A 20,988-nucleotide genomic window follows, 5' to 3' on the forward strand; every position below is an offset into this window, starting at 1 on the left:
CCCAAGAGTCAAGTAAAAGACTAAAGGAGAAAAACAGCCATAAATATATACTGTATGTTTTCACATATTTATCTCAAGCTGTGAAGGGATTATGAGTCTATACTTTCATTTATTCATTTATGTGAGCATTAAAATACTGCCACTTTGTCATGAGCCAAATATACAGAGACACAATAAACAATAATATTGGATTATTAGCCATTAATCAATTTTTGCCAGTGATGTATCATTTTTTTTTATTTCCTTTAAAGGTCAAAGTGAAATGGATTTGTCAGACAGGACAATAGATGAGCTTTAGTGAAAACTTAATGCAATTGGCTACTCATAATAAAAGGGGACTGGGGAGCTGAACAACATAAAAAGAAAGCTGGCTGTTCCGTTTGACAGTTACTGTGAGGGTCTCTTTGCCAACGTAGCAGATGTTTCTCATTACAACAGAGTACCACAGAGCCACAGAGGTGTCACGTCCTTTCCACAAATCAGTTACATTGTGTTTTGTAAAGATTTTGCAGACTCGATTTTGACACTAAACTCATATTGTATACAGAAGATCAGACAAGCAGGAAAGGATTAATGATTTGTATGGTAACATCTGTTAAACAGATCTGCTTGTGTCAAAAACAACAACAAAAAAAATGTATTAGTGCTGTGCTATACTGTATTAGTATGCAGATACACACACGATAGCGACATTGTCAAATAACAAAAACAGAAATTGTGTATGTGTGTGTATATGTATGTATATATGTATGTATATGTATGTATATGTATGTGTGTATATATATATATATGTGTGTGTGTGTGTGTGTGTGTGTGTGTTTTCACACATACGTTTTCACATCCAGAGAATTAAACACCGCCAGTAACATTCAAACAGTAGTTCAGAGTCAAGACTAGCAAAGATAAATACAGTACAGTATAGACAAAAACTACAGACATTGTCCTCAATGCTTTTGTCATTTTTGTCATACTTAATAACATCACACCAAAGTGTCAAAGGAATCTTCACAAACCCTTTGTAATTCACACATAAATTCACAAGTGAAATGGTACACATGAGATACTACATTTGCCAAAAGTCTTTGGCTTTTCTACGCATTGTGGTGAGATTAGTGTAGTTTCATAAATTATGATGTTGGATCACTACATAGTTGATGACATGATTTATGTAGACTTCATAATGTTGTCACTGCACATTAATCACTTGCTGCAGAGAAGTACTGACAGCCATAAATGTGGGCTGTACAGTTAATGATTAAAATGAGAAACTGCAGATTTGAATTTTTTTTTTTTAAAGAACAAACTGTATTTATGATACTTCTTGATACCTCTTTCTTAGACTACTGTGATTATATTTCTGTCTGAAATTCACCCTTTACCTCAAACTCCAGCCAAGAATACTTTTGCACTGTTGAAAAGTAATATATATGTTTCTTAGAAATATGTTCCTTGTCCTGTATGTAGAATCAAGCGATTTAAGCTCTCACTGTTTATTCTAAAGGCTGCTGAGAAGATAGAGACATTCAAAAGTTATCATTAAAAAAATGAATAGCCAGCTATGTGAGGGGTGACTCATCTACCCAAGATAAGTATTACTGGCTCTTTGTTTGAAAATTTGGACAGTGTATCTGAATTTAAAAAAAAATGCATCAACAGATTATCCACCTCAAACATACAAAAAGAAAGAAAAAAAATAAACATGGAAATTGTGCAACAGGATGTACAGATTTGTTTTCAATACTTTCCACTGAAACAGCAAAAGGAACATGTCCTTTGGAAGGCTGAACGTAAGTCTTCACTTATCAGACTCACACGGTTTGTTTCATGAAACATATTTATGTCTGATTTGTGATAATATGGCATGAATAACTTACACAGAAGGTAGTGGTACTTTTCCTTCTTCACTTTCAAATACAGGCAAAAATAGAAAGCTGACAGGGCATATATATATATATATATATATATATATACCAAAGCTGATGACAAATGAAAAGGACAAATGCAGTAGCCTGTTGAAAGCTCTCAGCACCACAGCCCATTTCCCACCCCTCCCTTTTTAAAAAAACAGAAGTAGAGCAAACAGCTTCTCAATCAACATCCCACACACTGTCACATAAGACGGTCGCTTCATGGTTGAATGCTTTTGAATAATATGGTGTACTAATAAATACTGTATATTCAAATCATGCACACACGCACATACATACACTCACACTCACCTCTTTTCAGAAATGCTAGATTTACGAAATTATTTACATCAGCTGATAGTGACTCGTGTCCCCAGCACTGTGGACAATGTGTTAAAGATAATCTAAAATGAAAAAAGAAACAAAAACAAGAAACAATAAAGACTTTGGGATTTGAATGGATGAAATGGCAACATAACTGTGAAAAAGTGCAATGTGTGGATACAACCTGCTTCAGCTAAATGCTTTACGAAGAATGTTTTCTGTAGAATTATTTTTTTTTTTTTTTGCATCTCGTGAGACATGGTAATCACATCACATGTATAAGCCTGTGTTCAGACTGATATTAGCACTATGTGAAAAAAAAACATAGCTCTCTCATTCATATGAATGAGGTCACTGCATTGTTGCAGGGGTCGGCCAAGCAGAGGGCTCTGGTATAAAAACCACATAGGGTCATCTGACAAAGACACTAAACCTGACAACTGTTGCCACAAGGCTGTTCTGTTTACCTACTATGTGAAGAAGAAGGAGTTGGTTCACTGAGATAAGCAATTGGTTGAACTATTTTTTCAGTCAGGTGAAAATGAGCTATGATTTGTTTTGTTTCATGTATTAAAGTGAGGAAGGTTACAGTCTCCTCATCGCTCCAGATCTGATGTTTTCATCTGCTGCTGTTTTTCCTGTCATCAGTGGAGTAGAAGCTCCAGTGGACGTTTAAGTCACGTTTCATATACTTCATGATTTATTTGCTAAGTCTGTGTCCATTGCACTTGGCTCTTATCAATACACCAGTTTTTTTATATTTTGAGGGGTTTTTTTTGAAGGTGTGATCAGCTAATATCAGGACTCTGCTGTCTGTGTTGGCCAAATGAAGTTATCTTCCAAAGTTACAGGCTTCTTTGTGCGAAATTCCCTCTTTCTCCCTGTAGACTTGTCCCCCACCTCTAAAAGTGTATGAAGGAACTGATTCATACCTTGTACAAACAGAAGGATGTACTAAATGTTAAATTTCATCTTCTCACCAGTACCTGAAGCAATACGCCCTCAGTCACGCAGTCCCCTGAATTTTTTTTAACACAGTGCTTTTTTGGTCTAAACGCCCAGTCATGCTTACATCTTAGTTATATCTTTCGTATTTTGAGAAGAACAAGGCTAAGAACAGCAGTGAATGGGAATGTGATGCATTTATGTTGAACAAAGCCAGGTCTTTAAACTCAACTGTTACATTCAAGTATAATGAGCAGACATTGGAGTATGTGTGATTTCATGATGTGTTCACAAGTCACATTACAAGTGGTTTAAAGGATACACATGTCAGTAAGGATCACTTACAGTAAACACGCTCAAACATTAGCATGATGAAATCTCTAAAAATGAAGTGTGCAAAGCTAATGGTATGATTCATGCCATCATCTGCATTAACTGCACAAATAGAAACAAACACTGAAACAAACGAGCAATTTGTTTAAAGTTTACGTGAAGCTGGCAACAAGTCATACTGGTATTTAATAGACAAATTTAAAGAAAATGTAGCACAACTTTATGTACTGTCAACGTAAATAAATACTGTGTGGTATTTATTCTATTTTCATTTAATAAACAAGAATATGTTAAGATAAATTAAGTTTAACATGTGAAAGATATAACATAGCATTAATATATTATTGTGCACCTGTTAGATGTCCTGTCTTAGTTCTGATTCTCTACTGAAAATAAAAAATAAAGGAAGCAGGCAGGATTTCTTGGTTTGGCACTAACCATTTCAAAAGAGCTTACAGTGTAACCAAAGGCTTATTGTGCACAACATGACCCCAAGAGGAAAGTCAAGCAGTTAATATTCATCCATTTAACAACAATTTTGTCAGGCAGAAAGACTGCAACAATATTGTGATTATCAGAATGCATCTTAGTCCAAGTGAAGCAGTTCAGTTGCAAACTGTAGATAAAAGACAGAGCAGGGATAGCTGTACTGAGCTCACCTTACAGTACTGTTAAAGGGTCTGAGTCAGTGTGACAGAGAGGTGACTATTTCTTTTCCGGTGGATATTCAGACCTTTTCTTCTCTTATTTCTTCCGACATTGTATCTTTAGGAAGAAACAAGTTCCCCTGGTTGCCATGGAGTTCCAAACATGCTGCAGTTTTTATGGGTGGGATGGGATGGATAGAGTTTGAGAAGAGTGCTGCTGTCAGGCAAAGGGGCTGTCTGATTTAAAGATGGAGGCGTCTGCATCGTGGCAACCCTTGCCGTTCATGTGTTCTGTGTGGCTGTCGATGCTGTAGCAGCCCTGTACCTCTGTGATGGAGGAAGCCGTGTAGGAGGCTGAGCGAAGGGCATCTGAGTGGTTTCCTACGCTGCTGCCAAACTGGATCTGATACTGGTTCCAGTGCCTCCTCAGAACTGCTTGGACCTTACCAGAGAAACCACATTTCAGATATTAATGGGGACTGCATAGGAATCATTAGTTGACATAAAACTACAAGTTGTGTGTTGAAAATAAAAGTTTAACAATTTGGAAAAATAAAAACAGTTTCTTGTTTGAAATGTAAAAATGACGCTGTTTCCAGTCTTATTGTTCCTTTCTCCGGTTCTGTAATTAACACACAGACATGAGAAAGTGTCTATGCTGTCATCTCAGTCTCTGAGTGCCATGTCAGTCTTATGTCTACAGTACGAAGCTACAGCTAAGGCATGGTTAGCCGAGCATAAAGCTGGAAGCAGGGGGGCAACAGGGTTTTTGTGGGTGCTTTACATGTTGTAACTATTTCCTAGTCAACAAGAGTTAGGTACATTGAATATGTGCAGCTTCCCGAAGTTGTGTTGTCATAGTAAGTTTGCCAGGTTTGGTACTATCATACATCATGCCATAGATTTTGCAGAAGTGCTGGACAAATGGATGAACAGTTGTCAATAAATAATATATGAAAAATCAGCACAACTCCCACTGAAACCACGAATTCAGCTGGTCCGTTTTGGCTTTTGGTCTCATGTTTTCCTGTGGTTTTGATCACACATCTTCAATTTTTCTCTCTTTGCTGTAAATTTTCACTGATGCACGTTTGCATACATTTCCTGTGCCATATGTTCCTCTTTATGCATAACAATGTCACTGTTTCTTTGAGCATATGTTGAGCTCAGGATCATTACAAGAGGCTTTTTTTTCTTGCACATTTTATTATTTGTTAACTGCAAAAACAAGCTATTTTGTATGCAGATCAATCACCTGCATAATTGATAGCAATCAGGGTACAGCCCATGGCTGTTTGCCAACAGTGAATAATCTTTACTCTGCAGCAAAGCCCTGGGGGACGGAGCCTGTCAGGACATAAGACTACAACCCCAAGCTGCTCTAATGGTAAAGCAGAGGAAGTTGCCTAGTGTATCACTGATCACAAAGGGGAAATGTGGGTAGGTGTTTGCATGCAGGTCTAAAAAAAAAAAAACAGAGCAAAAGGGCATAATCCCATCTTACTTCGCCATTGAAAAAGCAGAAGATGGTGGCCACCAGCAGACCCTGGAACGAAAAAGAAAGAATCACATGAGAAAGAAAAATAACAAACACCTTAGTAACTGGTCTTAAGAATTGATAGTCAGCTGTTTGTAGATGATATCTTAAGGTCTAACATGCTGTGAAGTTGAAAAAAATAAAGGTTAAGCTGAATAAAGTCTGAGAGCCGGTTTGAGGCGTTCTCCCTGCACTGGGACAGCACAGGACGATCAGATAACACCTCGTCAACATCCAACTAATTTCAGCCCCTTTCAGCTCAGATAATTTATGCCTTCCTTCCTTCTGTTCTTCACCGGGCTACAACATAAACAAAGTCTCATCAGAGGCTGATGGGGATGTTTGGCTTTTACTACAACCTAAGAAAATAAGGGCGTTTATGTCCGGGCAACAGTTCATTTAGTAAATGTTTCTGCACTGAAAGAGACAGACACTAACAAGTAATCCATTTTAATAATAACTGACATACATGTTACAAGGACAACAAGACTTCACAAACAGTACATAGGAACATTGCAGCACATGCAATGGACAGTAAGCTTTGAATGCCATTCTAAAAATATACATTGAGTATGCATTTAAACAGCATGGCATAATGTACAGCTGTATGTATTTTATAAATGGAAATATTCTAAGAAGCTGGCATCAATCACTCAGTAACATCTAAAAGACTTTAATCGTATAGTTTAGGTTTTGTCAGAACAAAACACCACACAACTCAAACCTTCACTCTGAGCACTGATCATCTCACCTGGTAATGCATTAGTATGTGCATGATGTAGTCGTATATTTCAGAAGAGACCCGTCCCTCTGGCTTGTAGGGAAGCAGGACATACTGAATTCCCAGAAGAGGCACCAGGATAAGGGTGGCTCTCACTGCTTTCATATAGAGACTGGACTCCGCTTGATGGGTCACTTTCAGTTTGGTGATGAGCACTCGCACAATGTTCAGCAGAAAGAACAAATTGACCTGGGGAGGTAACAGCAGCGAGGACACCAATACATCATCATAATATTGTGGCTATTAGCTGCTGTCAGCTGGTTTAAGACTTACTTAGGACAAGTTGTAAAGGTATAAATCCATAAAGAACAGGTAGAGGACTGGTATTAATGACAGATTTGACCTGACTTTTACTCTATTTTAAAATGAAAGAAAAAAAGTGAATTGTTACATAATTCAGTTCCTAAACTTAAACTGTTGTTTAAACACAAAATCCATGATAAGCAAAACTACACCAAGTATTTTTTTGTACTTGAAACCTGAACAAACCATTGTAAAGGTTGTTTCAGGCTGAACATTTAGTCCTAAGAGAGTCTTAAGGGACCAGATTTCTCTGAAGCATGCCCGGCTGTGCTGATTAGGTGAATTCCTGGAATGTAACACGGGCCTGGGGACCAGTGGGAAGATCCTCAGAGGGGCAGAAGCATTGATTTCACAAGATAAACACAATTATGCATGCTATGAAACTGTGTCCTGCTTGCAGGCCCCCCACAGTGTCCACTGCGAAGAAGACAAAAGCAGCTTATTGCTGCTCATTGCACAATAAAAACAGTGAACCAAGTGAAATATGGAGCAAATTAGTTGGTTTATTTTAGTAAATCAACGCTATTGTGATTTACTTTACTGTAATTGATTGGTGTCAGGAAAAAGACTGAACCTCCTTACCAAAAGAGCTGCACAGATGGGACCATGGATGATGTAGAGTAGCGATGTTTTGGAGCTAATCCAACAGCTACAGTGGAGGGGAGGAAACAAAAGAGAAAAGTTTACACAACTGTGTCAATGCATCACATGATAACTGACTGGTGTTCTGAGAGGTGTAGAGTTCAACTTTACAGGCCATCTTGACAGTGAACATCACTTTGTATTTACCTTCAGTTTATTTTTGCTTTTTTGGCTTTGGCTTCATTTTATAGATCTGATATGAACTGTATTATTAACTCTAATAGATAATCAATGCTATCAAATGCTTACTTGTCATTGTAGTAGTAACTTCGAGCAACGGCATGTATGGAGGCCGGAATGAGAGGAAAGCCTGAAAAAAACAAAGTGAGAAAGACCTAAGATATAAGATCTGAATAAAACCTCATGGAGCTGTGAATGGGCTTTAAAGGATAAAGATTCCTTTAAAGGATAATCAATATTTATAACAATCATGGAATATACAGCTTGTTGGGAATCATCTCCCACATACCCCAGCCTAGAAGATAGTACCACATGAGGTGCTGCTTCTCAGCAAACACAGCCACCACGATGAGAGTGTGCAGGTATATTCCCTCACACAGCATCCAGAAGTAATTGCAGCCAAACAGGTACAGATGGATGAACTGGGACACTTTACAGCTCGTCTGAGGAAGAAGATTCACATAATGAATGTAGATAGTGACTGTGACATTCTTTGCTCTGCTTCTATTATTCCTTTGTGTAAAACGTTCACAGTGATGTGAAATGAATAAAAATAATATAGCTGTTGTTGCACTGAAAAATGTATTTAAGTCCCCATCAACAAGAATGCAGTTCACCTAGTTTAAATACTGAACCTAGGATGAAAAAAGGAACAGCTATGATGTAAAATGAATTTAAAGTAATAATAAAAAAAATGTAAATAAATAAATACATAAACTCACTGGATTCCTTTGCACCAGCTCCTGGTTGTTTGCCACTGCTGTCAACAAAATGATGGTGATCACAGAGTTCAGAACAAAAGAAAAGAAGAGGTTTTTGTGAAGGGTGATCCTTTGGCAACTTAAACTCCTGCAAGAAGAGAAAGATGACATTACATCACAGGATGTAGGGATGTATGCCAGGGATTAGAATTATCTCTCTATAAAACATGTTAAGATGAGGTTTGTTGGCTCACTTGAAATGGAAGAATATTCCAAGGGAGATAAAAAGGGAGGTCAGTGACAGCCCATGTCCTATCAGGGTTAAGTAGAAAAGATTCATTGCAGTCTGGAAAGAAACAAGAGACACAAGTTAGATCATCTGGATCTCCTAATGACTACTAAAGTTGTGAGACAATGCAGAACTTTAGTGACACCAGGGTGTTTCTATACAGCTATGGTTCCATAAATACACCATTGTCAGGAAAAAATGTTTTGTAAAAATGTAAGGAGAAATTTTTTATGGCCACTCACACACCATTTTGATTTTTGATTTCATTCTTTTTTTTTTTTTTAATTTATTGTGTCACCCTCAGGATAAACTTCACATTTTTAGCCCCACCACAGAAACATTTCAGGATACTACAGCTAACATCATCATGACATTTGTGTTGTGTGTGATTTTAATTAAACAGTATAAATAAGAGATAAATGTCTACCGACACCACAAAATGAAGTACATAATTTATAAATTAGTGACATTTTACCATCCTATTATCACTGCAAAGATGAAGTACAGTAACTGATCTATCAGTGCTATCCATGACTTAATTCTTCATATTTTATACTGTATTATACTGTTTATTATAAAGTGACTAACCACTCTGCTTTCACTGGTGTGTTCATTGCAGCGGGTGTAGTTGGTCCATGTCCGGTTGCTCTCAGGATGCAGGAACCATTGACCACTGTCAGTGCAAATCTTTGTAACCATCTCTGCATGTAAGAATTATATATACAGTAGAAATGAGACACAACATGTTCAAAAAATACTGTTAGTTTTGACATTCTTCACTGATTTTGAACTATGTTTTCTAAGAAAATTTCACTTGTTTGGGCTGACTCTAAAAGCACAAGCAAGTGGATAAAACACTGGCGAAAGGTAAAATCAAAAGCAAGAGTGCTATTTGAAAATGATTTGAAGTGAACTGATAAACAACCCAACAGTTTAAAAGAGGTTTTGGCCCACAGCCCCAGAAAAAGGCAAAATCATATTCTGAAACTCCATGAAACACAAAAACACATTAATATACATGAAACTACTGAAAGCAGTGATTAGAGGGATTGAATCGAATTATGAATCTGTATATATCCTGTTGAACAACGTGCTGTGCTGCAGTTTTAGCTCAGAATCTTTCAGCTATTTAAACTCATTCACTGTAATAAACACATTTATGCATTTATACCGCTGCACACATGGGAACACAATTAATAAACTCCCATAAAAGCTTGTATTATAAACACACAGAGCCTTGCCCTTCTCAGTTTAAGATACTTCAAGCAATATTAACACATTTAGTATATACAGGAGAAATATCTCTGTCTCTACCCACTCACAGTCATGAGGCCTAATGTTCAATTGCTTTAGTTTGTAGGTTTGTATAATCAGCCTCTAAACAGACTGCAGTGCTGTGTTTTCTTTAAATTGTCCATATTGAGCAGTAAAAGTCAAGATAGCTCAGCCTCTACTGCTGGAAACCTGTGAAAATACTGAGGATATTTAACTACTTAAAGCCACAGATCTCACCTGAAGGATCAAAATCATGGAAGTAGTCCGGACAGTGCTGCTCTGAGACAACTCCTGCCTTAGTGTCGTCCCAACACAGCCAGCCATCCCAAGTGCTATTACACATGGGCTCTAAAACCACAGAGAGTGTTAGGGGCTACCAAGCATTGACAGAATATCAGTGAGCATACAATTAACAACATAAACGTTTTGATTTATTAATCATTTAGAGATTGGTCATTTTACTGATCAAGTGATTTGTTCAGTTGGTGTTTTCCAATAAAAAACAATCTCGACGGCTGTAAATGTCAGACACATGAAGCATCACAGCTACCTTCTCTGTTGTGGATATTATCCTTCATTATTTTTTGATAGCACTCAAACTGTGCAGTGACTATCTTGTTCCTGGTCACGCCCACGTCATGGTACACATTGGTTTGATGCTGCTGCTGGGTTTCGTTGACCTCCAGCGTTGCCCTCACAAAAAGCTGCAAGGAAAAAGTGAGAAGGCGAATAAATTGCTTCAGTCATGTTTTAAACAAGAGATATTATTCTTAAGAGGTCCTGGAAATCTCACAGAGAAGACTTATTGGACGTGAGCATTTTAATACAGAAGTGTATTAAAGTCAGCCAATCATCACATCTCACTTAGAATGCCTGGAAAGGGAGTCTAACATACACAAGCTTCCATTAAATCCATTTGCGCTCCATGGAAAATATGACATCTATGTAGACACACTGCCAACCAGATGTGTCCAGCTTTTTATTACACAGCAGATACCAACCTGAAGCAGCTTTTTAATCCTTTATAAAAATCTCCAACATAAACAGACATATGGTAAATAAATCTAAGTAGGTCAAACTAAGTAATGGTGATTAGTAAACTACAATATTTGTATAGAATTTAGACATTTGTACAGAAAGATAAATTGTGTGCTCTGTCACTACAGAGCCTTTTGATGAACTCAATCATAAATCCAAAGGCACTTCCAGAAAAGAAAAGAAAAGAAAGTCTGACAACTACCAGCATGGTTTTCTGACATATGCTTAGCTTCTCTTATGTTTGATTCCTCCACACATAAACTTGTTGTGCTTTCAGTATTTATGTGCCTGCAGACATGTCCTACCTTTGTTAGGTTACACATCAGTATGAGTGCCACCATCCAGCTCCGCCCCATGCTGTCCATCTTGGTTTTGGCCATGTCAGTGCTGGCTGATGATTTACCAGCTGCAGATCTGGAATGGAGAATAGACATTCAAACCATATCATTAGAGTGAAATAAAATCATTTGATAAAGAGAACTTTAGAGAACAACACTTGCTATCTCGCCCACTGCTGAAACGTGTTTCATCTGTGGATTTAATCTACTGTAATGTTACTACTGTATTTCCCAAATGAGGTGGGGACAAGCTGACTTAGCAGTAATATAACCAATTAAAGGGATCTTCAGTGTGTGTGGGATTTTTTTGGTTGCGTCTCAGTGCTGATAGCAAAAAAGATGTACATACTGAATGACTGAGTACATGCAGGTAGACTAATGTAAGAGTCATGTCTTTAAGTAATTCCCGAAACAACACGTGACTGTACAGCAATAGAAAATACGACATATATATGATATACAAGGAAAAGAAAATCAAGGGGGAAAGCAAAGAAAATTGGGGGAAAATGATCAAATTTAGAAACAACAGATAGAGATGTGGGCAACCAGCTCCCTGTTGGATAGTGACTTGTTTGGAACAGTGGGTGAACTCTGTAAGAGGGAGGTGACCTTCAGCAGAGGTCTGACTCTGCACTGAAACATTTTTCCATTTGCTAACTGGGATGTCATCAGTCCAGAGCTTCGCTGTAAAATTCAAACCAAGTCCCTAACCACCTTTACATCTTTATGGGAACATAAGGCAGCAGCTGGAATGGAAAGCAAACAATTGTTTGGGAGCGTATTGATCTATCTTGATCTGATCTGATCTGATCTAGGTATGCTATCACTGACTGTGCACATGAGGCCAATTTGGAGTTAAATGTACCCACAATGCAAGCATTTTGGCTTGGTGATCAAAGAACAACACAGCTGACAAAATAAATAGCTTAATCAACCCAACAAAAACCTGTTGATCTAAGAAAGTTCTAGTTCCTTCACAAAAGTCATGTGGACACAGCTGAGACTTAAAAACTCATGTTTTCACTGCCGCTGCTTGTTTTGAGAGCCACATCTCCTTTGCACTCTTCCATAAATTCTCAAATGTGACAGGAGTTTTTAAATCGGTTAGTGGGTGTGTTACACATTTCATTTTTAAAGGTGATGATAGTGTCTCAACAAAGCAGAATCCCAGAAAGTAGTTTGCGGCAGAGCTGCAGGCCACTGGGATTTCATGTCATGGCTGCTGCATGGTAGATGAGACAAAATTCAAATGGTCCCTCAGGTTGTACAAATCCGCTCTGCAAAATGGTGGGTGTACTAATGCTCGGGAAACTTTCGGTAGTTTAAGCCTGCCTGCTACTTCTAATGTTTCATTACCAAAGAAGTACAGGTCTGCAGCTTCTCCACTTCATTTTGTTTAGAGTTTGGATGCTCCGCTTTTTGTTTTTTTTTCCCTTTAGGTTTGTGTTTGATGCCTATGTAGTGGCTCTCTGTCTGGGTTCTGTATAGCTCATCGTAAAATTTATTTCCTGCTTTTTTATGTGCTACTTTTGCCATTTATGCATTGTAGCATGAGCATCAGCACCCAAGGCAACCAGAACAGGTTGTTAGCATTGTTAAACTGTAAAATTTGTAAAACTGTAAAATGCAGAGATTAATTTCCCCAGGTTGAGGGACAATAAAGGAATAAACTTAATAAACTTAATAGAATACCTGGTACAAATCAGTAAGCTAGGGTCATGTGGCCATGTTGCTTTCCGTGACAAACTAGAATAACAAATAAAAAGAGATGAGAGAGACAGAGAGAGAGAACCTGAACCCAGGATGACATACATGTTGCTGGATGGCACGCAGCAGTGGATTACATCTAATTCAGAAGTGAAATTTAATAACGTCTTTTATACCCTTAAGGAACTAGGTCATCGCTTGTATTTGCAACATCTGAGGTTTAATTAAATTTGGTGGAATGGAACAGCTAAACCAACACTGCACAAGGGAAATAAATTTAAGTGGCAAGGATTTACAAGATGCAGGGGCTTTAAGCACACAAATATTTATTTTCTGTCACCGATGATAAACTGACGTGTGGCAAGTTCATCACCATTATAATAATTTTTTTTTTTTTTTTTTAAAAACCTATTTACACTCAAAAAGACAACATTTTTTAAACACTCAGGATTTTATCCACACATCACTTTTTTCTTTTCCTGCTACAGGTGGATACTATTTAAGTTTGGCTTGTGGGAAAATAGGGTTATGTTTTTTTAACAGCTTGTGACAGCTGAGAATATGAATCTTCAAGAAAATATGAGGAGAGATTCCAGAAGAGCTGCTGATTATGCTGCGGATCAGCCAGTGTCCAATTCAATCAACAATCAGCAACGAAACCACAAGTTAGAATTTGAAAAATGAATGTAGAGGTATACAGGTTATGGGTTGAAACCTATCCATAAAACTTTTGTAAATGGATTTTTAAAAAGATATTTGCATGATCTGATTTGAAGTAATGCAGCTACAAGCGGCTTCAACTGCTGAAAACTTAAAAATTAACGAGCCTCCAAATCAATGGGGAGACAAAGCTGGGGGCCATTAGTCAGTGCATCACTGAGGGATTTGACCCCTTTGATTCCCACAAGTCTCCCTGCAGCTCTGTCACCAGAGGCACTGGCCCCGAGCCTCCATGAGCCTGTTCTGAGTTAAAACAGCATCACACTGGGGAGATGAAGGGAGGAGGAGGGGCTTACTGAAAGTAGGACTGTAAAACACTATGGTGATGTGCAAATTAGAAACAGCCAGGAAGAGATCAGCTGCTCCGGCACAGATGCGTGAGCGCAAACACACAACAATGCACATGCACACACACAGAGACGCACACATGGCGCTCCACTTTGCCAAGTTCCCCAGCTGTTTCTTGGCAAGAACTGTTTCATACATTAGCAGACCGATACAGAGGATATATCTTGTCACATGGCAACAGAGAACAGATGTTAAAGAATGCCTTCCCCCATGCTTGAATGTTGCCTATAGCTACAATAGCTGTGATCTGTTTTTCATCCCATTTTCTTGGGCTGTTGCTTGTTTTTTAGTGGTCATGCAGTACAATTTAACAAATCCTAAAGGTGGTAATGAAAAAGAAAAAAAAACCCTGACCCCTCCCATCTAAATGGAATCCATTTGTCATGGTGGGAATTTCCAGCATGAAACTTTGTTCACTTGATGGAAAGACAGTACTATGTTTTGAGCAATGGCAAGTGGTAAACAACATAATACATGCTGTACCTTAATGGTGATTGGGGTTTGTATAACAGAGAAGCACTGTCAACTCCAGACACCCTCTTTTTGAATGGGAGAATGGTTGGTCTTAAATAAGTGTTTTTCAGTTCTTTCAGAAACAATGTTTAACATCGATACCCCTTACCCAAACCAAATGGCAGTGGGTATTAGACAGAGAGTAAGGTTTTAATTCTGCGTGTCCCAAACCAACCCTGTACTCCTTTGCTCATGCAGTATGCAACTATATTATAAAAGCAATTCATGTTCACTGGCGATATTTAGTTTCCAACGCAGGACCTACAACAGAACTCTGAAACCAGCTCACAGACTCACAGTCCTGCAAATGTCTTATATAATAATATGTTGCTAATGCTTCATCAAAAAATTGCCAATTTCACCACTGTCGTGCCAATGGATTTACACCCCTGGCCAAACGACAAAACAACTAAGTTCAATATTCAACATCATCTCTGTGAACTCCTGAGAAAAGTATCTGGGTCTTAGAGAAGTTACTCAGTTAGAGAGGTTACTTATATATGTTCTGTCCTTCCAAGAATGAAGTGAAGCTGCAAAACACACACTCACTTGTTGCTTGTTGTTTTGCAGCTACCTGAAACTGATGTTGAAACCCTGAGAGTGTGTATCTGTGCTGTCCTTTTATGGGCACCTACAAAACAATTTGAAAATTTTTGGGAAGGAGACTCATCTCCTGTTTTCTATGGTAGTCTGAGGTCAAAGAACTACTTGTGTATCTCTGGTTATATATCACGTGAAAACTCACAGACCACAGCAAAATGTCACCCATTATTTGTTTGTCCTTCCTACTAAACAAGTCTGCATATGTCAGCAGCAACGTGATACAAATCAGATAAAGAACAGAACGAACAGATGAATGAATGGTCCACCAAAACAAAAATCCTGAAAATAACTGATAGATCAAAACAATTGATAGATCAAAAACAAAGGACATACTTTTGTAAATATTTTCTTGCTAATTGAAGCTCAAAGCTAAGAGAGCAACCTCCACAGATGCACAACACTTAATTATTGATCTGTTTGGGTCAATTTAAACCAACCGCAGACCAGTGCACACTGTGGGTGGTCCACTATTATCTGTAGTACCTCAGAGAGCTACACAGAAGTGGTTAGTCATGTACACTTTGCACAAGAGCTGACATCACCAATTACATCCGCCAGCATGCCGAGAGATACCTTGAAAAACAGCGTATGCATAGCAGCTGTTGTCTTCTCACCCAGCACCAGAGCTCAGCCTCTACTTATCAACTCCCACTGTCCCAGCGGAGATGTTGGGCTGTGCTGTAAACATCCTTTTGCCCTCACAGGATGTTTGGCGCCCCATACTCTAAGTTCCACTCAGTGGCATTCGGATGTCCATTAGGCTGGTGAGGGCCTATAACATCATTACTGCCTCGTTCTATAGCAGGATGCAGACTTAACTAGAGAGGGAAGAAGCCTCGAGAACTGATGAAGCCCCTGAATGCAGAAACACAACAATCGATATGTGAACTGTGTGCAGGTTTTGTACTGATTGACTCACCAAAGCCACCAAGATACATTTATTCACAATCCACATTTACAGGTACATAATGGCAAACACAAGAAGGTAAGATATCATATATATAAATGTGTGTGTGTGTATCAAAAACCCAGTATGAGTTGGACTGTAAAAAAAGTGACAGAGTAGTTCAGTAGCTGGGAAACTGTCCAGTATCAGAGGTCTACAGCTGGTGAATGAATGGAGGAGAATGATATCTTGGCAAGTTCAGCTGGAGCACTGTCTAATGAAGGTCAAGCCATGGCCACACTATATATCTTTAGTGGAGCTACGGAAAGATGTTACATAACAACTTTAAAAAAAAAAAAACCTTTTTAAATCAGCTGGATGAAGTCTGCTGTGCTAAGAATGTACACCACGTCTTTGACACTATCACAGTACAGTATTCTCCCACTTAAATATTTTCTACAGTCTATGCACATATGAACCACAGCAAAATGTCACCCATTATTTGTTTGTCCTTCCTACTAAACAAGTCTGCATATGTCAGCAGCAACGTGATACAAATCAGATAAAGAACAGAACGAACAGATGAATGAATGGTCCACCAAAACAAAAATCCTGAAAATAACTGATAGATCAAAACAATTGATAGATCAAAAACAAAGGACATACTTTTGTAAATATTTTCTTGCTAATTGAAGCTCAAAGCTAAGAGAGCAACCTCCACAGATGCACAACACTTGATTATTGATCTGTTTGGGTCAATTTAAACCAACCGCAGACCAGTGCACACTGTGGGTGGTCCACTATTATCTGTAGTACCTCAGAGAGCTACACAGAAGTGGTTAGTCATGTACACTTTGCACAAGAGCTGACATCACCAATTACATCCGCCAGCATGCCGAGAGATACCTTGAAAAACAGCGTATGCATAGCAGCTGTTGTCTTCTCACCCAGCACCAGAGCTCAGCCTCTACTTATCAACTCCCACTGTCCCAGCGGAGATGTTGGGCTGTGCTGTAAACATCCTTTTGCCCTCACAGGATGTTTGGCGCCCCATACTCTAAGTTCCACTCAGTGGCATTCGGATGTCCATTAGGCTGGTGAGGGCCTATAACATCATTACTGCCTCGTTCTATAGCAGGATGCAGACTTAACTAGAGAGGGAAGAAGCCTCGAGAACTGATGAAGCCCCTGAATGCAGAAACACAACAATCGATATGTGAACTGTGTGCAGGTTTTGTACTGATTGACTCACCAAAGCCACCAAGATACATTTATTCACAATCCACATTTACAGGTACATAATGGCAAACACAAGAAGGTAAGATATCATATATATAAATGTGTGTGTGTGTATCAAAAACCCAGTATGAGTTGGACTGTAAAAAAAGTGACAGAGTAGTTCAGTAGCTGGGAAACTGTCCAGTATCAGAGGTCTACAGCTGGTGAATGAATGGAGGAGAATGATATCTTGGCAAGTTCAGCTGGAGCACTGTCTAATGAAGGTCAAGCCATGGCCACACTATATATCTTTAGTGGAGCTACGGAAAGATGTTACATAACAACTTAAAAAAAAAAAAAAACTTTTTAAATCAGCTGGATGAAGTCTGCTGTGCTAAGAATGTACACCACGTCTTTGACACTATCACAGTACAGTATTCTCCCACTTAAATATTTTCTACAGTCTATGCACATATGAATTATATGATTTCTACCCACTAAGTTTTAAAATGTACTTTTAAGCTAATGTTAGGAAAAGAAAGACTGTGTTCTAACCTCTGAAAACACAGGCGGTGATAAGTATAGGATTAAATGTGACCACACTAACACCAGTCCACTCTTCCTCAGCATACTCTGTATCACAACGTTTTTCCTCAGATGTTGACAAACCCAGTTTCCCTTTACACACAGCACATGCAACACGTGGCCCAGGTCCATGACGTTATCAGCTAAGCTTATGTCACCTCAACATCAAACATGTTACTGGGGAAACGGTTTGAGGAGTGCAGGTGCAACACATCACTCCACACTAATGAGCAAGAGGAAAAACCCTGCATGCAGATGAATTATCTGTGCATACACATGTTTACGATTTAAATCACAAGAATGTAGAAAATTATGTATAACGTTTCTTTGATTATGTCATTGATTGTAATGTGTTAACGTTCAAGTGCCCTCTGGAAGCTTCCTCTCTCACTCAGCAAATTTAGCCACTCGTACATTTTGATAATCTCTCCTATGTGACAAAAAAAAATGTCTGAATTAGAGGTTAACATCTCACTCACTGATGTTACCAGGCCCGGGACATGAGAGCAGACCTCTTGCAAGCCTCCAAGTTGCCAAAGGGCATCACCAGATATCTGGGAAAACAATAACAATCCCACACAGATGTGAAGGAGGAGTTGTCTTTGTTGCATGAAAAGACCTTCTTCGCTCTGAGTCCGCCCGCCCTGACTGATGCACTCAATGCTCTTTGCATTAACATGGCAACAGGGAGGCTCTTTTCCAATGGTCTTGCAGCGTACAACAAGCCAGATGCGTAAATATTCATATCACTGCATTTACGTCCTCATTGCTGCCATGCCAACGTTCTCAGGGCAAGCAGCTGGTTCTACTTACAACTCTGGTGCTGAAAAGAAGAAAAGACAGACTAAAGCAGTTCATGGGGAAATTACGAAAAGAGAGGCTCATACTGTTGCTAAATATTGTTACTATAAATGATGTCAGGTGCTAGAGAAACAGCCAGTCACTGTGGACATTTAAACCCTTAAGGCTATATGGTCCAAGGACAGATGATGCAGCCAAGTGTCCGAAGGAATTACGAATACTGAAAGAGTCTATCGCACATGATCTTCATCCAGAGCCAAAGCTTAGTACCAGTGCAGAGCGCAGAGTGCCCTTTGAAAACAAGGCCTGAAAGTAAGTGTGTGGAGGAGTTTTCATCCCTTCAAAGACCAACCATTAATATGAGCTCTACTTTTTAACAGTAGGCATTCTGACATTCTTTCCCTGACCTTATTCACACCTTAATCACACTCACAGTCAAAGGTTTGTAAGAATAAATAATTTATAGTAAATGAATGTGAATGTAATCTGGGGTTTGGAGGGCTGGATTATGAATACTTCAGCAATTTTCTTTTTGGCTTTCACATCTTTCTAGTAATACTCTACCTTCGGATCAGTTTGGCTGCCTTAGGCTTTAACTTTGAAGTTAGTTTGGTTTTGCTTTTAGGCTACTTGGGGGCAGTGAAACAAGCTGGAAACACAACACTGACAAATTATCACCATGTGACAGTGAGAAGGTTAACCTGTTGGCAAACATCTGGCAATTTTCACATCCTGCAGACACAGAGTGTCCCTGGCATTTGTTTGATTCATGTTTTTTGTCCACATTGCGAATCTAAGTCCAATATTCACTCTCCTTTTGATTCTATTATGGTGGGGGAAAGAAGGCCAAGAGTTTGGTGATATGATGCAGAGTCATTGATCCATTGTATAGTATAAAAATGTTGATTATTGCAGCTTTAAAACCTTTCAGTGGACCTGAACGTGCTTTGGTCAAACTGTTATGAAGTCTCTTGCATTTCACTGATTCATATCAGCCAGTTAATAAGTTTAAAATATTTTGGCAACTTTTTACATTGAAAGCTTAGTCCAAGAGTTCCTGCCAAGTCTGGTAGCAATTAGGGAAACACTTTGTAAGAAAAAAAAAAAAAGGTGTTGCTGAAAACCCATCACAGAGGAATTGGGTGCTCTAAATAGCAAACCAGTTCAAAGAGTGAGTACAAAGTTTGCTGCTGGATGTGGTTTCACATCCTTATTATCACACAAGCATGAGTGAAAATATCATGAAGCTGCAATTTTGAGCATCCATAAAAAAAAAAGCAGTAACACGGGTGAGTCATACTGTGCTGAATGTCAAGTATGTGTCAACTTCAACAAAGGTTTGACTGTTTATAATGTGAGTTTTGAAAACACCATGAGGCAGCTAACAAAGTCCCAGTGATGCAAAATATCGAGAGCCTGAACTCTTCAGTAAGTACATGAGTCACACACAATTTAGAGCTCTTTCATGTAGCCAGGGGAACAGTCTGAAAAACTGCCAAACACAGCGGCGTTATCAAAGAGGAGAAGTGGGCACCAGTCACAGCTCACAGAGAGAGAGAGAAATGTTATTGTATCAGGCCGACTGCATAACATCACAAAGCTCTGTCCTCAAAACTGAATGCAGAATTCAGTTAACACCTGCTGTGAGTACTGTTGGTTCAGGAGCCTTCCATCATCCAGAACACTAAACAAAACGAGCCCCTGTAAAACTAAATTATGGATTTATTCATTTTTCTCCATTTTAACCAGTTCGACGTTTTCAGAAACATACTTACTTTCTTGGCAAGAGGAGGAGGATTGATAATTCTCTCACAACTGTATAAATAAAAATATAGAGGGAGCCAACATCCAGTTAGCTTAGCTTAGCATAAAGGCTGGAAATGGGGAAGCAGCCAGCCTGGAATGTATGGTGCATTCACAAAGTATTCAGACCCCTTCTCTTATATGGAAGGTGAAGGTGAAAGTGAAGCTTTGGCCCATACTGAGGTCCTGGGTGCTCTTGAGACCAGGTTTTCATTAAGGATACCTCTGTACTTTGCTCCATTCACCTTTCTGTCAACTCTGACCAGTCTCCCTGCCCTTGCTGCTGAAAAACGCACTCACAGAGTGATGCTGCCACCATCATGCTTCACCGCTGGGATGGTATTGGGCAGGTGATGAGTGGTACCTGGTTTCCTTTAGACATGACTCAGGCAAGTTCAGTCCTGAGAAACTATTGTTACTCAAAGTCTGAGAGTCCTTTAGGTGATTTCCAGTCTCCAGAGATCTCCAGTCACCATTGCTTTCAATACCAGGCTTCAACTCCACCAGGCCACCAGAGTGTAGATTACACAGTAAGTCTCCTTCCAGCTGAGTTGAATTTCTTTA

The 20,988-nt window shown here is 39.0% G+C and overlaps 1 protein-coding gene across 3 annotated transcripts in view; it reads right to left on the reverse strand.

Moving 5' to 3' along the window:
- Positions 1–219: 219 nt before the first annotated feature.
- LOC121194282 (calcitonin gene-related peptide type 1 receptor) overlaps positions 220–20,988 on the reverse strand; it is a 28,952-nt gene continuing 8,183 nt past the window's right edge. For all 3 annotated transcript variants that reach the window (XM_041057066.1, XM_041057065.1, XM_041057067.1), the window contains exons 2-13: positions 11,208–11,316; positions 10,415–10,568; positions 10,102–10,212; positions 9,178–9,290; positions 8,555–8,646; positions 8,322–8,448; positions 7,889–8,042; positions 7,669–7,729; positions 7,360–7,426; positions 6,445–6,663; positions 5,661–5,702; positions 220–4,598 (exon numbers count right to left, since the gene is read on the reverse strand). In XM_041057066.1, the coding sequence (XP_040913000.1) occupies positions 4,377–4,598; positions 5,661–5,702; positions 6,445–6,663; positions 7,360–7,426; positions 7,669–7,729; positions 7,889–8,042; positions 8,322–8,448; positions 8,555–8,646; positions 9,178–9,290; positions 10,102–10,212; positions 10,415–10,568; positions 11,208–11,282 (1,437 nt within the window). In that variant the 5' untranslated portion in view covers positions 11,283–11,316 and the 3' untranslated portion in view covers positions 220–4,376. The remainder of the gene's footprint in view (positions 4,599–5,660; positions 5,703–6,444; positions 6,664–7,359; positions 7,427–7,668; positions 7,730–7,888; positions 8,043–8,321; positions 8,449–8,554; positions 8,647–9,177; positions 9,291–10,101; positions 10,213–10,414; positions 10,569–11,207; positions 11,317–20,988) is intronic.

This window comes from Toxotes jaculatrix, chromosome 15, assembly GCF_017976425.1.
Source record: "Toxotes jaculatrix isolate fToxJac2 chromosome 15, fToxJac2.pri, whole genome shotgun sequence".
NCBI classification, from domain to species: domain Eukaryota; kingdom Metazoa; phylum Chordata; class Actinopteri; family Toxotidae; genus Toxotes; species Toxotes jaculatrix.